The 17,997-nt window shown below is 39.1% G+C and overlaps 2 protein-coding genes across 8 annotated transcripts in view; both read right to left on the reverse strand.

Annotated features, from left to right (window-relative positions):
* The window catches only part of LOC116991566 (cell migration inducing hyaluronidase 1), a 122,861-nt gene that overhangs the window by 77,759 nt on the left and 27,105 nt on the right, over positions 1-17,997 (reverse strand). The gene's annotated exons all lie outside the window — the stretch shown is intronic.
* The window catches only part of LOC116991565 (cell surface hyaluronidase-like), a 73,863-nt gene continuing 56,192 nt past the window's right edge, over positions 327-17,997 (reverse strand). For all 6 annotated transcript variants that reach the window (XM_033050268.1, XM_033050267.1, XM_033050262.1 and 3 more), the window contains 6 exons: positions 13,326-13,508; positions 10,756-10,978; positions 8,283-8,384; positions 7,312-7,472; positions 6,315-6,424; positions 327-3,549 (listed from right to left, as the gene is read on the reverse strand). In XM_033050268.1, coding sequence (XP_032906159.1) covers positions 3,353-3,549; positions 6,315-6,424; positions 7,312-7,472; positions 8,283-8,384; positions 10,756-10,978; positions 13,326-13,508 — 976 coding nt within the window. In that variant the 3' untranslated portion in view covers positions 327-3,352. The remainder of the gene's footprint in view (positions 3,550-6,314; positions 6,425-7,311; positions 7,473-8,282; positions 8,385-10,755; positions 10,979-13,325; positions 13,509-17,997) is intronic.

Consider the following 17,997-nt stretch of genomic DNA (forward strand, 5'->3'; position numbering starts at 1 on the left):
AACTTATAATTCGTGCAAGGAGATTTTCCTCTTCCACACACTAACCATTTGCTTAGTAAAAAGATTGCCCCACATGATAGTTTTGGTTCTTCTGCCAGTCGCCACAATTTATATTCCGCTCTGCTTAATCATTCAACTAATTTTATAATTCTAAACACTTCTTTCAAGCTTCATCATAACCTTATTTGTACCACAGAGAATGTTTCCAGCTTCACCGCTCCATCCATAAGAAACATTTCAATTTTGGATGCTAATAACTTTGACACTATTAGACGTTTAAAAAAATATATTAAACTTATAAAGGAAACAATGAGTAGTCATGCATGGTATAAAATGATTTCCATTTACTTAACATTGTTATTGGCAGGTGATGGACCAGACATTGATACAGATAGCTTGATAATAAGTATATTTGCAAGTGCACAGTTACCAATCTCAAATATATTAGCAGATATGTTTAAAGTAAACCTTAAACACTTTCTAAAGTGCTGCCGGCTATTGCAAATTTTACATTCAGCACCAAACTTGGGCAAATCTCCCGAAACACTATGACAAATTTGAGGTAAATTTGCATTAGATTCATGAAAAGCAGAAATTTTAACAAAGAATCTTAAAATATATAAAGTACCGGTACCTTTAAGTCCTTCAGAGCAATAAAAATGGTAAGTGGATACTTAGCTAATGAGGGGAACATTTGGAAAGGTGACCAAGAGCTTCAGCAGGGACAAGTTTTAAATGGAAGGCAGGAAGGTTGTTGGATTGAGGGAGCTCAAAGAAGGGAATGCTTGGGGTCCCTTGGGGAGGAGAGAGGCAGAGGCATGAATGGATGTAAACACTGGGATGAAAATCTTAAATTTATGTTGGTGATTGAATTGGGGGGGGGGGGGGGGGGGGGGGGGGGTGCAGGCAGGCAGGTCAGGAAAGGATTTTCATTTTATCTGAAGGAACATCTCGTCAGAGAATGGACATTTGTTACAGAAATTATCAGCAGCGTAGTAAGCATCAATTATTTTGTTCAAAAATTAAATTCTAAAACTATTTGGTATATACTTCAGGAAAGATCCCTAAAATTATACAAATGGTAGAAAACTATCACAGTAAAAATGATCATTTTGTAGGCATTGGAAGAATCTAAATTTCATTGTACAATATGAAAGTATTCAACTTGGTTTATAAGATATAGGGATACTGTTAGTCCGTGAACTCACATTAACAGATTTTTATGAGGCCCTTAACAGACTCTATACTACACTTCAGATCAACTTCCAAGTTGCAATGAATCTGGCCAATGGTATCTATAACTGCTTGTTGAACTCCAATAGATTTTCTAAAGAATGGATCACTTCGTTTTTCTCTTGCCCAAGGTTAATTATCATTATAGTTTTCAGCCTCTAAAATTGGAGTCAGAGTCACAAACACAGCATGGAAATTGGCTCTTCAGCACCATCAAGTCCAGGTCGACAATCAAGCACTCACTTACACCAGTCCTGCACTGATCCCATTTATATTCGCTTCACACAACTTACACACATTGTTCTACTTAAGCACCAGGAACAGTGGTCAATTAACCGACCAACACACATATCTTTGTGATGACTGGAGGAAGCTGGAGCACTTTTGGGGAAAGCCATGCAGCCATGGAGAATGTGCAAACTCCATATTGGCAGCGCTGACGGGTAGGAATGATGAAACTTTTGCACACAAATATTTACAGATCTTAAAGGCTTAGGATTTTTGTTTATATATTATGGTGGTTCCCAAAAGCACAATTGGAGCTTTCAGCTTCAATCTCAACAAAACACTAATAAATCTAACACATTTTCTGACAGTGTCATTTTGTATAACTTGGGGGCGAAAACATTTCCTTCATTAAGCCCATGGAAATTATTGCCTGCAATGTATAAAACGTCAGTGTGCTTGCTATTCTCTTGTTCTCAGGTTGCTACTTTGAGCATTAAGTAAGTCACTGGGACCTGATTGGAACCACAGCTCAAAGATGTGCGGGTTTGTAGGGCAAAGGTACATTGATAAATGGTGGAAACTAAGAGGAGTTGATGAGAAGGAGGGGAGAACGATAAATGGGATTAATTTAGAATTGGTGACAACGGGTGGTTGTTGGTTGGTGCAGACTCCGTGGGCTGAATGGCCTGTTTTCATGCTGTTTCACTCCATGATTCTATGAGGTGCTACAGTAGCACCTTAGGGTCCAAGTCCATAGCTCCCTGAAAATGGCAGCCTAAATAAAAGGAGTGGTAAAGAAGCATATGTTATGCTTGCCCTCGTTTGGTTGGGATTGGGTACAAGAGTAAGGGAAGTAAATAAAGACATAAAGTGCTGGAGTAACTCAGTAAAACCGAGCAGTGAGCAAAAATTAGGAACCAAGCTTATTTTCTGTAAATAAATCTGCATACAATTAGTTTCTACTGAGGCAAGCTACAAATTTAACTCAACACATAATTTGATTTATGTCATTCATATAAATGTATTTCAGCTTTAAATATGTGTTCTGTATTCAAAACACAGCTTTAATGATAACTGTATCATCTACATCATCCAAAGATGCAAATCTGAAGGGTGACAAAGCAGAAAACTCTCCATATACATAATGCTAATGGTAACATTCATGCTGCATATACTTGGGTTATATTGGTTCTGCATTACAATCTACACCCAATCTTTATATCTCATCACTGTAAACCCAGCTAGTTTTCAAATGAATCTTCAGGAAGTTCTGTTTGCAGGAACCATGCTTAATGCAAATCTGAAAAGATCTATACCATAAATTAGCCGCATGCATACTTCATTCATTTTACATCAGATGTCATGAATGCCAACAGGATTTCAATATTATAAACCACTGGGGTTTAGGGTACCACTTACAAGTTTTGAGATATATGAACAGTTCTACTTTTCATAATTACTACTTTTCATAATTACCACCACTCTCGTGAACAATTCAAGATTTATTCCCACATACTCGGGGTTAAAAACAAAGCGCAAAACTGAGCATTTTGTAGTTGAACGCTAGAAAGTACATCATGTCCCCAAAGATCAACAAGCACATGAATACATCTACTTTTGTTTGTATATCACCAGAACTGCATTTGTCCATTTTATGGAAACTGTTCATTTCTTAGAATGACAAATCGCTTTCCATATGACCAACAAAATAAAACTATGAATAACAAAAATATTGTATGCTCATCTCCACAGTTATATTACATCAAGTTAATTTACCTTTAAGTAAAACCATTTACTCACTACTCATGTACATAATATTTATTTAAAGAAATGATACAAAAAATGTCAGTATGTCAACAAATTCTCTCCCTTTCTTGTCATTAGTCATAAATTAGAATGGAGACATTAAGTCTTGAAACAACTTTAAATCTTTCCGATTTTCCTTCAGTTTTCCAGGACAGCCGTATTCATGTAGTTTCAATGGAACATACTGCTGCACGGAGGCAGCCAGCTGCCCAACACTGTGGCTTATAATTTTAATCCATGCTGGTGTCAGCTGGCCCTTGAAACCTAACATAGCAAAACTTCCTAAAATCAGAAAGGAACAATTTATTGTTAATTTCAGTCTTTCCATATTCAGATATCAGCTATATACTTAAACAAATGTAGTGTTCAGTATTTGTAATTCTTACTTGTTTGAAAAAAATACCGTACAGGGTAATATTAAAAATATATATATAAACTAAAAATCTATGAACAAAGCTTTAAGTTTAAGAAGAAGGCAAAAGGGAACAATTTACTGGCTCATGGAATGCATTATAAATCTTTTACCCAAATACCTTTGGATTGTTAAATGTCTATATTGAGCAGCAGAGGAGATTTCAGAAGAGTGAGCAAAAGAGCGAGGTTATATGTTTCGACAGAATAAAACATTTATTCCCCTCTTCACAGCATCCAACTGGTCTCTTATAAGATTACAGATTTTCGTTCTCCTACACACAGCCAATGGTTGATATTAATTGGTCTGACGTGCTTCCAAATGTCATCCCTCGATACAGTGATTGGAGCCCATCCAAAAACACGAGTTGATGGGTGATTATAACTGATAAATGATCAATTTATGGTAGTAACAGACCATTTGATTTTAAACAAATGAAAAATATTGAATTAACCGGCCTCCATCAGTATTGTACTGGAATGTAATTGGTAAGCAAATGTTGACAAGTGCAGCATACTGAGTGTGGAGGACCTATAGTCCAGACTGCAGTCCTGGAATCGTATCTGCTTAACCATTTTCTATCTATTGTTTTAAGCCAACGTGCAATACTCTTTGGTAGACACAAAATGCTGGAGTAACTCAGCGGGACAGGCAGCATCGTTGGATAGAAGGAATGGGTGACGTTTCGGGTCGAGACCCTTCTTCAGTCTGATGTCAGGGGAGTGGGCGGGACAGGGATAGAATGTAGTCGGAGACGGTAGGACAGGTTGGAGAACTGGGAAGAGGGAGGGGATGGAGAGAGAGGGAAAGCAAGGGCTATTTGAAGTCAATGTTCATACCGCTGGGGTGTAATCTACCCAAGTAAAATATGAGGTGCTGTTCCTTCAATTTGTGCTGGGCCTCACTCTGACAATGGGGGAGGCCCAGGACAGAAAGGTCAGATTGGGAATGGGAATGGGAGTTAAAGTGGTGAGCAACCGGGAGATCAGATAGGTTAAGGCGGACTGAGCCGACGTGTTCAACAAAATGATCGCCGAGCTTACGCTTGGTCTCGCCGCTGTACAGGAGTTGACACCTGGAACAGTGGATACAGTAGATGTGGTTGGAGAAGGTGCAAGTGAACTTCTGCCTCACCTGAAAAGACTGTTTGGGTCCTTGGATGGAGTCGAGGGGGGAGGTAATGGGACAGGTGTTGCATCTCCTGCGGTTGCAGGGGAAAGTACCTGGGGAGGGGGTGGTTTGGGTGGGAAGGGACAATTTGACCAGGGAGTTGTGGAGGGAACGGTCTCTGTGGAGAGCAGAAAGGGGTGGAGATGGGAAGATGTGGCCAATAGTGGGATCACGTTGGAGGTGGCCAAAATATTGGAGGGTTATTTGCTGTATGCGACGGCTGATGGGGTGGAAGGTGAGGACAAGGGGGACTCTGTCCTTGTTACAAATGGCCGGAGGGGGAGTAAGAGCGGAGCTGCAGGATATCGAGGAGTCCCTAATGAGAGCCTCATCTATAATGGAAATGGGGAACTCCCGTTTCCTAAAGAATGAGGACATCTCCGATGACATGGTGAAATACTCTTTTGCAATCCTCCTTGCTTGGTATTCCTCAGTTTGGCAAAGTCAGTTAGTTTTTCTTTCCGAGAATTGGGAAAGCACCTATGTCAACATATTAACAAGCAAAAATGAATTCAAAACTGGTAACTAATTGCAGCCTTTTATAATTTACATATGCCAGATTAACTTCTTGGCATGTCATTTGTTTTGTTCCCGCAGAAAGCATAAAATCATCAGCTAAGATGAATCCACATTAAGTGATATTCATGTTAAAATGTTGACAGAAGTTAAAACTTTTTGAATGATTCTGAAATTTGCCAATATCTCTGGACAAACACTGCCTTAATGCAATAGAATGTAATCTCCTTTCTGCTGTAAAATTTCCAATACGATGGGAACAAGAGCGATGACTTCCTCTAGTTCTGGTTCTTAGCAATAAGAGCAAATTTCCGGAGTTAATGTTAATTTAATGCACTAAATTCACAACTTCCAATGTGACTTTTCAGACAATGTAGTGAGTATTATTATCATAAGATCATAAGTGATATGGGTAGAATTAGGCCATTCGGCACATCAAGTCTACTCCGCCATTCAATCATGGCTGATCTATCTCTCCCTCTTAACCCCATTCTCCTGCCTTCTCCCCATAACCCCCAACACCCGTACTAATCAAGAATCTATCCATCTCTGCCTTAAATATATCCACTGACTTTGCCTCCACAGCCTTCTGTGGCAAAGAATTCCACAGATTCACCACCCTCTGACTAAAGAAGGAACATGTGAGGGGGGGGGGGGGGGGGGGAAGGTTTATAAAAGAAGGGTTTCGGCCCGAAACGTTGCCCATTTCCTTCGCTCCATAGATGCTGCCCGCACCCACTGAGTTTCTCCAGCATTTTTATCTACCTCTTATAAAAGCTAGGATCTTCATAATCAGTTCTTGAACAATAACATTTTAAGTTCTACTACCCATTATGACATACGATATTTCAACAATATTGTTATCAATACTTTCCCAGGACACTGTATTATTTATCATCAATATTGCTTTTTTTTTAAATGGAGAACCAGCACAAACTAAAAAAATTACCTTCCATGAAAAATTTGATGGGCTTTGCAGCACCTATCCTGAGAAAAGCTGAAGAGACACGGTTTAGTGGCCAGGCGTAAACTCCCCTTGAACAGACCAGGGTAATTGATCTGCAAAGGAAACAGAACAAAAAAAGAAACTAATAACAAGGATGAGCAAAGTTCATTGTTAAATCAGTTAGAAGACATTCTTTCCAAAATGGTTAATGCCCGTAAGTCAGCATGGCTAAAGAAATAGCTCAGTCCCCAATTAAGTCATATACAGTATCTCCTATTGGCAACATATGGATCTCCTGTTTGGCAATGTTATGAATAACGTGGACCTCGGCAAAATATATCATGCCGCACATTGGTGCTGATACGACATACCACATCATGACAATCAAGAGGTAGAGAATGGAGACACAGTCCTGATATAGGGCCTCAACCTGAAAGTCACACATGTTCCTTCATTAGCAAGATTCTGAAGATATCAGAGAAGAAAGTGCAGAAATACAGATCTTCAACAGAAAATATAGTCATCAGATAACTAGTTGTTTACATGTATCCTTCCTGTACTCACCAAGCACAATTAGGGGAAAAAAGCTAAATAAACCAATAAGAAAACTTAATAAAAGAAGTCTGAATAATATAACAAATTTCAGAATAGAAGAATATATAGAACAAACATATCTGAACATAGGTAATGGGAAGATTTAGAATGAATGGAAAAATCAGATAATTGACTTGTAAAATGAACCATTTTGGAGGTCTTGTATATTATGATCCTGTCCCAGTTCAGTTAAATTATGTGTATAGAAGGTTATACAATTTATCTTCAAGTTGTCTCTTCACAAACTTGAACTGCTGTGGACTATAGATGGTTATCTTCGTGCTGTGTAGCATTCTCATTCCCAGTCTTGGAAGAGGATGACTATTGGTCTATCCACATTTTCACAGCTGCTTTCACATTGACAGTCGGCATTTTATGAAAAATAGATAATTGACCATCTGCTCACCTTTCTGGAATAATTGCTTGGATGTAATTAGCTATAGAGTCAGCCATTGGCAGTGTTTGGGCCGTGTCAAAGTGCTGTCTGCCCAATATCTCTCCAGAGCATGCATCTACTGTGATAACAAACAACCCCGGCTTCACAAAGAGCAAAACTTCATCATTCACCTACAGGAACAGAATGACAACACTTCAGTTTGCCTGCAAGAAATCCAATGCTCAACTTTTGAAACAGATTTAACAAAATCCAAATAAATTCTGCACTGATAACACAAGATTGCTATTTTCAATAGGTTTGGAAATCCAACAGTCATTGGTCAAAAAACTTTAAATCAAAAGTTTCATTGGTTACTATAGTGAGATATTTGTATATTATGATCCATAAGATATTTGTATATTATGATCCATAAGGTATTTGTATATTATGATCCATAAGATATTTGTATATTATGATCCATAAGATATTTGTATATTATGATCCATAAGATATTTGTATATTATGATCCATATATAGTGAGATACCTCGAGCATGGAGTGGACTCTGAAAATGGCACCACTTGCATGTGGGATCAGTAGACTGTTTCTGTACAAATTTGCTAATCAGGTTGTAAGAAAAGAATTTCACTCAGCGTTTGTACTTCGCACATGTGACAATGAAAGCAGCAACAACCATTGAAAGGATTCAAATTTAGGAGCTATGGGTTGTTTGGCTGGTATCATAATTCCCCAGCATAAAACAAAATTAATGTTCAAGCCCAGGGTCTGTGCGATTTCAAATTGGAGTTAATGACATTTTCTCCAAAATGAAAAAAAAAAATCAGAATTATAAACAAAAAGTAGTACTTTAATAATATCAACGTGGTTAGTGGCTTACCAAGATATTGAATGAAATAATATTAAAACTATCAGGTCAAAAACATGCTTTATCATTACAGATAAAACAGAGAACTTCAGAAATAATCAATTTATCACTGTTACCTTAATGAATGCAAATTCATGGCCATTTTGTAGGTCTCTTCTGCTCTGGGATTGTATCTGAACTCTGATGTAAGTTCTGTGTGGATCGCTGGTGATTGCTACCTGGTATACAGTAGATATAAATATAATTACATTTAACATCCAATGTCATTAATAACACTTTGTCTCTCAACCCGTCACCAGGAAACAAGCAAAAACATAGGCACCTTATAAAATGATTTCTGGCACCTCAACAAATAAAAAAAAGGTAACATTGATTGAATTTTTAATTTGTTTAGAGAGAATCTCTGGTGCCAACTCACATTAAAATCACACAATAGAGTCATTATGCAGGAAAAGATCTTGTTTGGTTTCATTGGAGAATGGGGTTTGCAGGGATTAAACAAAGGCAAGGTAACTGGAACAAATAATCACTTAAAAAGGTTATTGTGAAACCTGGGTGAACAAGGAAGAGAAAGGGCTTTAAAATGAAGGACTGGAAAACAGAATTAAAACAAAGCATGTAATTTGGTTTTAAAATGCATTAGGAATAGGAATCACAGAATAAGCGAGAACATTTAATTTCCTTCAAGTATGGAAAAACAGGGCAGGTCCTGCATGGATTTGCATTCCTCTCTATCCAATTTTCCACTGCCTGCACAAACACATGAGCAGACAAAGGCCATCCTTGTTTCTGCTCCATTGTACAGTTTGATCATGGTTGACTGACATCTAAAGTCCATCAACCCGTGCTACTTCATTTCATTAATCCAACGGCAACCTCGGTTTCAATGGGTTAATCAACATTGTGATTAACCCACAGTTTTTGGAGAGAGATTTCCACCGTGTGGCGCCGTACGACGGCAGCCTCGCCAACAGTCTGTCTCGTCCTTTTCTTCTTTTGTTGTTTTAAGTCTGTTGTGAAATGTATGTTTTATTGTATCTTTACTTTTGTATTATGTCAGGGGTGGGGGAAACTTTTTATTATCTCTTTCCTCGACGGAGATGCAACTTTTCCGTATCATATCTCCGACCGCACTGCAGACTTAACATCGTGGAACTTGCGATCCCTTTGTCAGGGATCGATTTTGGGAGCTCCAACCGCTGGAGCTTTGACCGCCCCAACGCGGGGGCTTCGACCGCCCCGACTGCCGATAGTTCAACTGCCCCGACCCCAGTCGAACTATCGGCAGTCGGGGCGGTCGAAGGAGGAAAGAAGATAATACGTTAGTGCCTTCCATCACAGTGCGCTGTGGTGGATGTTTATGTTAATTTTTATGTAGTTGCGTGTCTTGTTGCCTTTTTGGTATGACTGTGTGGCAAATCAAATTCCTTGTATGTTTTTACATACTTGGCTAATAAATTGATTACAATCACAATTACTTTGTGGGAAGTAAGAGGTGCTTCATGATTACACTCCGGCAACATCTAATTTGATTTAATGTTGAGATATAGCATGGAAACAGGCCCTTTGGCCCACTGAGTCTATGCTAACCAACAATCACCCAGTCACGCCAGTGCTATGTTAACCAACATTCTCAATCATTCCCTACTCTTTAGGGGCAATTTTATACAGAGGTCAATTAACCTACATGTCTTTGGTGGGAAGAAACAGAGCACCTAGACTAAGGAATCTCATGTGGTCACAGGGAGAACATGCAAACTCCACACAGACAGCTCCTGAGGTCAGGATCAAACCTGGGTCTCTGGTGCTGTGGGGCAACGGGTCTATCAGCTGGGCGGCTGTGTCACCCAAGCGTAAGGTTGTGCTTCCTTCTTTGAGATGACTGAAGCACAGGAATTATTTATCTGTATCATTCCTATTAAATCCCATTACAATTTAATGAGGATTCATTAAAGCTTCCACAGCCAAGGGTGAATCTATGCCAGCTGTCCTTGCAACTTAATTGGTTAAACGCTGGTACTATTTAGTTCAATTTGTGCTACAGCTTCTCTATGATTCAATGACTTTGTCAACTTCAGTGTCCTAGCACAGGAGCAAGAAACCACCCATTTATCTTACCTCTCTGTATCTCATGTTAAGCACACTCAATGTAGAGAGTGTTTGATGGCATTGGACCTCTACTCGTTGGAGTTTAGAAGGATGAGGGGGTACCTCATTGAAACTTACCGAATAGTGAAAGGCCCGGATAGAGTGGATGAGGAGAGGATGTTTCCACTAGTGAGAGAGTAGGACCAGAGGTCATAGCCTCAGAATTAAAGGACGTTTCTTTAGGAAAGAGATGAGATTCAGAAGGTGGTGAATCTGTGGGATTAATTGCCATGGAAGGCTGTGGAGGCCAAGTCAATGGATATTTTTTAAGGCAGAGATAGAAAGATTGTTGATTAGTACAGGTGTAAGGGATTATGGAGAGAAGGCAGGAGAATGGAGTTAAGAGGGAAAGATAGATCAGCCATGATTGAATGACAGAGTAGAGTTGATGGGCTGAATGGTCTAAATCTGCTCCTATCACGTGAGCTTATGAGAGCATACCTGTGGTGCACCACACTGACTGCAGGAAGCAGCGACACGCCCAGTTAGAGTCGTGAGGTGGCCCTGCCCACTTGTGTCTTTATTTGAATAACCAGTTTGCAAGCAGGAGCTGGTTTCCCAGGTGTTGATGTGTGCCAAGATCCTCACTCGCTCACACCCATGCTTGGAGCAGTAACTGTGACCTTTGCGTGCTTGTTTTGCTTGGAGGATAATAAAAAGAATCCTATCAGGAACGAAGGAAATTGAAGTGAACAATCATCATTTGCATATACTGTACCCAGCAAACGTCAGACTATGAATCATACAACATGATAATTAGAGTAGGGGTGTGAGATGCAGGAGAGGAGTTGGGAGATACAGGGGGGTAGAAGGGTGGTGATGAAATGAACCTTATGAAGTGTACTATTGGCACTTCTGCATTAAACAGGTTCAATAGGGCTCAAGTTCAGAGAGAAATTATTGGGTCGAATTATTTTACAGTGGTTCTTGACAGCTGCCCAAATAACACCAGTTCTCTCAACTTTAGAAGTGAAAGGAAGAAAAATTATTTTCAGGGACCTTCAGTCTTTAATAGGAGGCTCATAATCCAAATCAAAGAAAGATATGTTAGCTTCATTTTAATCGGTAGGACTTTCCAGAGTCCCATTCCAAGAGACTTGTTACCAATTTCATTACCTGGCCAATATTCATCCTTCAAACAGTGTTTGAGGAAAGCAATGCCACATTGCTGTGCTGCAAACTTGTTTTCTGCAAATTGCCCATTTACTATTCGTACAATGTAGTGTACTGTCCAGCAGACACTGTACATATCAAGAATGAAAAAATATCTAACCTAAAGTTGTGGAAATATCTGACACTACAAGTTTGCAACAATAAAAGTGGAAGCTGGTCGAGACAGTGGGCACTTTATTTTATTAAGAAACAATTTATTCTTGTCACAATCCTAATTTTAAACTTTAGATGCAGTTTATGGGCCTTTGCAAGCCATGGTTTACACAATAGGTATGTGTCTGGACCTGTTGATAATGCAGCTAAATGAGCCTGCAAAACATGATATGCAAACCTACCTAAAAAAAGGTTTGTCAGTAAAAAGCTTCCAAACATCCAGAGAATTTTGTCATAACCTAATTGGTGCATGTGACAATAAATGTGATCTTGAACTGACAGAGAGCTGTTGCTCTGTCTAAATTTACAATACTAAGGGTAAAGTGTCAAATGTGAATGTATACTACCACAGTCTGTTTAATGATGAATTAAGACAATTACTCTGGCAAGTTAATCTAGACGCTATTGTGAGACCACAGAGACCTCCACAAATATAAATCTCTTTCTTCCTTCCATTTTATTTGAGCCCTCATTTGATTCACATTGTATGTAGTACAAGAACAAACAGTGAACGTTACTTTGGAGATATAAAAAGGAACAGTGCAGCTGGGATGAATGCAGAGCCTCCAGAAAACATGGCTGGTGAATGAATAATGGCAAAGACACGTTGAATTAATTTTTGCATCATACTTCACCGTGGAAGACCTTGTGAAAAACCCAATGGGATAATCTCAAATATCATGTCAGCATTGACAAAAATCCCAATTACAAAGGAGAAAGGATTTGGATAACCCGGGGGTTTAAGAATGGACAATGTTTCAGGACTGCATAATAGGGTTTTAAAAATAAGTTGTTCCTCTGGTTACATTTTTCATAATTTGTTGACTCTGGCAGGTTACTAGAAGTGTGGGAAATAGCCAATGTAACTCCCTTGATCAAAAACGGAGAACGGCAAAAGGAAGGGGACAACAGGCCAATTGGTTTAACAAGTATTATTGGCAAGATGCTAAAGTTAATAATCAAAGAAGAAACAGCTAATCATTAGAAAAACTAAATACAAATAAACCTGGTCAACATAGAATTAAGAAAGGCTAATCATGTTTAACAAATTTGCTCTATTATTTTAAGGGTGTAACAGGCAGGGATAGAGGGACAGCTGTACATAAAGAGGGTGGTGCATAAACTAACAGCTATGGTATCAGAGGAAGTCCGTTAGAATAGAGTGAAAACTGGCTGCCTCTTTAAAAGTGTTCAGTCTATTTTAATATACAAGGGCCAACTTGGGACATGTAAACATACAATGAAACAGAAGATAAAGAAAGGGCGAAGAGGAGGTAGAGAGCAAAGGAGAGTGCGGAAGACGTCAGCGTGGGGCAGAGCAAGAAAATGAGAATGAATGAAAATCTGAAGCAAGCAGCAGTGAAGTAAATGGAAGCATTGATTATTTTGAATCTTTCTATTCTAATTGAATACGGGAATGGCGCCAGTAAAGGTTAAATGCAATTAAGTAGATTAACAAATTTATCCAATTTATTATAACTCCTGAAGAGTAGATCATTAAATGGAAGACATGGAGATGGAAGCTCTCTGACCAACTGCAGCGGGTACATTGAGCAATGGTGTGAAATAGGAAAACGGGCTAACCTTTTTAAAGCACTTAGTGGGAGAGATACATTACGATCAATTGACCCAGCATCACCTACCTTGGTTAAAATTACCACTCATGCAACAAGGTATGTACCTACCCAGAATCAATGTCAAAAAAGTACAGGCTCTTGCTTGGGTTTTTTTGAAGAATGCTTAAAGACGATGCTGTTTTGTACTGTTTCACACTGTGCACTCTTCCACTTGTTCGTTGGTATATATCGGACATGACTTTAAAAACTGTTCCTCTGGGATAACAAAGGCCGACTTGGATCCAGTCTCCTCTATAATGTAATATAGCACATTGAAGTTAGCACCTCCACATTACAATTATTAATCATTGTCCACATTAATTATTGTCCTCGTTAACATTTAAAACAGATATATTTTCTGATAAATTGTTGCTACTCTCTGCTCTATCCATGATTTCCATCACTCAGGGTATGACTCATTTCATTGATCTATGCTATAAGGAGAGCTTTTGATGGTAAATTACCCCCCCCCCCCCACAAAGGGAGTGGAGAGTAAAGATGGGAACAATCCCAGTTGAGCAATGCAGTGTCATCCATTCCTAATGCACAGTTATCATGTCATGGGGAGAAGGCCATGATTGAATGACGGAGTAGACTCGATGGGCCGATTGGCCTAATTATGCTCCTATGACTTATGAATTTATATTTGGGCAAACCAATCTGCAGTGAAACTTTGATAGTCCAGAGCATAGTTGGGACTTTGGTGGTGTTGGGTTAACAAATTCCTTGGACTGTTTTATGTTGCTCATGTTAATATCTCAAGAAAATTAATATCTCAAGAACAATTATTGTGGATACTGAGCACCAAATGTGGATTAAATAATAAAGGAATCGACCACATATCATAATAGCAAGTGGGACAAACTTAGAAACGCAGGAAGCATTGAAGTGTGGGCTGATAATGAGACTGCACATTGTTTGCTGTTGACTCCAACATCAAAGATAGTTATATTGTTCATCACAGCTTTATGACTCTACTATAAATAACAAATAACATTAGCAGTTAAGCATATTTACCCTATATCTGCCCCCATTTGACCTGGTTTCATTGATATTCTCTTTTGCTCTCTCCCTTCCACCTGTCACTTCTCTGATACTTAAAATTACTCTTTGTGTTTCTTATACCCAGTTCTGCTGAAGGGTGCATGACCTGAAACGTTAAATCTGTTTCTCTTTCCACAAATGGTGGATTATTCTGGCATTGAGCCAGCAATGACTCAACAGATGAACGTTCTCCTTCTGTAATCATTGTGATTCCATGAAAAAACCTTCAAGAGCTGGAAATCTAATAACCACACTGGAAAAACACTGACGATAGTACATTTTGTTTGTTAAATTACTCATGAGGAGAATTCTATGGGTTTGTTTATACACCATTCCAATTAACAACCCCCCATGTGTCATTTTCCCTCCAAAATGTTTTCTCCCATAAGGTAGAAATCCAAACCTACTGGGTATTTCTAAGGTGGAGATTAACAGATTCTTGATTAGTAAGGGTATCAAGGGTTATGGGGCGAAGGCAAAAGAATGGGGTTGAGAGGGAAAGATAGATCAGCTATGATTGAATGGTGAAATAGATGCAATGGGCCGAATGATCTAATTCTGCTACTATGACATGAACTTAATACCATCTTTAATTTCTCTTGCCTGCCATAGATGAATCACATTTCCTTCTTGGTTTTTATGACTTAAGAAATTTGTTTCAGCAGCTTCTGTATTTTTTTCTTTAAACATTTTCTTCTAACCATTGCCGGGCCCTGACCGTAGTTTGTGATGTGTTCTTCCAATCAACCACAGCCAATTCACCAATTATACCATCATTACTTAAAATTAAGAAATCAACTTCACTTTGGGTTTAAAGTGATGCAGTTCAATCTCAAATGCCTTCATATTATGGTCCCTTCTCTCTAACGTTCTGTTGACAAATGGATCAATACACCTTCTCTAATTTCACAAAACAAGATTCAAAATAGCCCATACCCTGCTGGTTCCTCAACATATTGATTTAGAAGAGCATCCCATATACATTCCATAAATGTATCTTCTGCTTTATTACAGTAAGTATAATTTGTCCAGTATACCCGTAGGCTAAAGACTTCCATGATTACTGTGCTACCTCTAATTTCCTGACAGCTATTTTGTCACTGTCTCTCAACGACAACCAACATCTGCACCCAGAGGCCGGTAGGGGTGGGATAGGGGATAGGGTGGCTTGCAAGGGGACAGGCAGACCACCATTCCTCACTACCCACCCCTGCAATCCCACCCAAAATGGATGAAATGGACAGATTTACAGGCCTGCCAAGCCTCCTCCAAGATCTTTATTATTCAACCAGAGGCTTAGTCTTTCCAACTGGTTTTGAATTGCAGCATCTCTAACAAAGCAGCATCCTTTCCGTTGTGCACTGAAATGTCATTGAAGGATCGGGGCGACAGAGTGACGCAGCGGTAGAGTTGCTGCCTAACAGCGCCAGAGGCCCGGGTTCAATCCTGACTACAGGTTCTGTTTGCACAGAGATTGCACGTGACTGCATGTGTTTTCTATGGGTGCTCCGGTTTCCTCCCATATTACAAAGATATGTAGGTTTGGAGGTTAATTGGCTTCTGTAAATTGTCCCTAATGTATAGGATAGATCACGGGCGATCTTTTTTAAAATTTTTAAAAAAAAATTATTTTTATTAGAAGTACGGTAAATTACAATAATACACAACACATATATCTTAATACATTTTTTGTACCGCTTCATTTTTTTGAGCTTTAAGAAAAAGATAGAAGGAAAGTAAAGAAAGTGCGCAAGAGTCGTGAAGTGCAAGAGAGTGTTGGAAAAGAAAGCCCCTTAGAAAAGAAGTTAGAGAAGGAAGTAAAGTAAGAAAGTAGACCCTAGAAAAGAAAGAAAAAGAAAGTAGGAACAATCGCTCTATTATAACATTAAACTCCGCAGAAAGGGGACTACCAACCAAGTCTGTTTTTGTTGTTTTACCTCCCATTGCCAGGTCCTGATACCATTTATTTATTTATTTAATATTTAAATTACTATTGCACCTCCATACACGGGCGATCTTTAGTCAGCGCAGACCCAGTGGGCCGAAGGACCTGTTTCCACGCTGTATCTCTGAACTAAACTAATGACATTCAACAAAATCTCTTCAGCGAGATTAACATTCACAGCATTCCGATTCCGAGGTGAAAGCTACGACTTGTAGATAGCATTCAGCATCATCGTGCAGCACCTGATCTTGAACCCAACTGAGCCTAACATTTGATGTGCATATCAACAAGAACAAGGAATTAGTTAAGTAAAATGGATGTATTGCAACTTGTCAAAAAACTACGAGTGCCTCTGAATTTGTTTCAAGAGCAAGTTAAACAATTGCGTTTTTTCTTCCTAATAACAAGCAGTAACGACACCTCATTGGATAGCGATAGTACAATATACATCCTCCAGACTTATGATGTTCCTTTACTAAGGCAACACAAGCCCTCATTTGTCGTTTTCCCTCCAAAGATTCTTCCCTCTCATAAGCCAGAAATCCAAATTGCCAAGTTAAAGTGCCACAAAGTAGGCTTGATAATTTGAAGGCTATGGAATATAAGAGGCTGTGACAATTTTGTTTGTAAAAGGTTCATCATGAACCTTGTTTATAAAAGGTTCCTTGCTCTCAGACTCTATTTTGAAGGTCATTTTCTCAATACACCCCCTTATTTTCTATGTTTCTATGTTTACGTGAATAGTCTGGAGAAGCTGATCTTTCAATGGAGGTTGGTGTGAACCTGTGAAAGAAGGAACTGCAGATGCTGGTACAAACTGAAGATAGTCACGAAATGCTGGAGTAACTCAGTGGAGCAGACAGTCTATCATTGGTGTGAACCTCCCTCAATGGGTGAGTGGTTAAGCACTCGGGAACATAGAATGAAGGAATTGACAAAAAATAGATAAAAGTGACACCAGGAAACTTATTTTTCTTTTCCAAACTACTAAATAATTAGGGTCTGCAAAACACCAATGTGGTATTGGTGACAGCAGATTCAATCGTGGTGTGCCAAAGAGAGCTGGATAAGTATCTGAAAGGAAAGGATTTACAGAGCTATGTGGAAAGCGAGCAGTGGAATGGGATTAGCTGGATTATTCTTACACAGCCAGCGATGACTCAACAGTTGAATGTTCCCCTTCATGTAAATATTGTGATTCCATGAAAAAAAAGCTTCAATAGCTGGAAATTTGAAAACCACAATGGAAAAACACTGACGCTAGTACATTTTGTCGATCAAATTACTCCTGAGGAGAATTCTAAGGATTTTCTTTTACGTTATTAGAATAAACAACTTGTTTAGAAACATGGAAAATAGGTGCAGGAGTAGGCCATACGGCCCTTCGAGCCAGCACTGCCATTCAATATGATCATGGCTCATCATCGAGAATCAGTACCCTGTTCCTGCTTTTTCCCCCCACATCCCTTGATTCCGTAAGGGACGGAGGCCCAGTCAGCGAAAACCACAGGATTGATGAAGACGGGTGAGAGGGCAGAGACTCACTATACATGTCCAATGGTTTTTTTATTAGAGCAAGTTTCGATATTCCAAAAAGAGCCCAGAAAGCATTTTTTATTTGGTTTGTGAATAAATCATAACCAAATTATAGTGTTGAGCACAGGGTGAACAGAACACAAAGAAGAAAAGCAGCATAGGACTCAACCTGAATAGTTAATTAAATGTCTCTCTCCAGATACTGCCTGACCAGCT

The sequence above is a fragment of the Amblyraja radiata genome, chromosome 34 (genome assembly GCF_010909765.2).
Source record: "Amblyraja radiata isolate CabotCenter1 chromosome 34, sAmbRad1.1.pri, whole genome shotgun sequence".
Taxonomy (NCBI): domain Eukaryota; kingdom Metazoa; phylum Chordata; class Chondrichthyes; order Rajiformes; family Rajidae; genus Amblyraja; species Amblyraja radiata.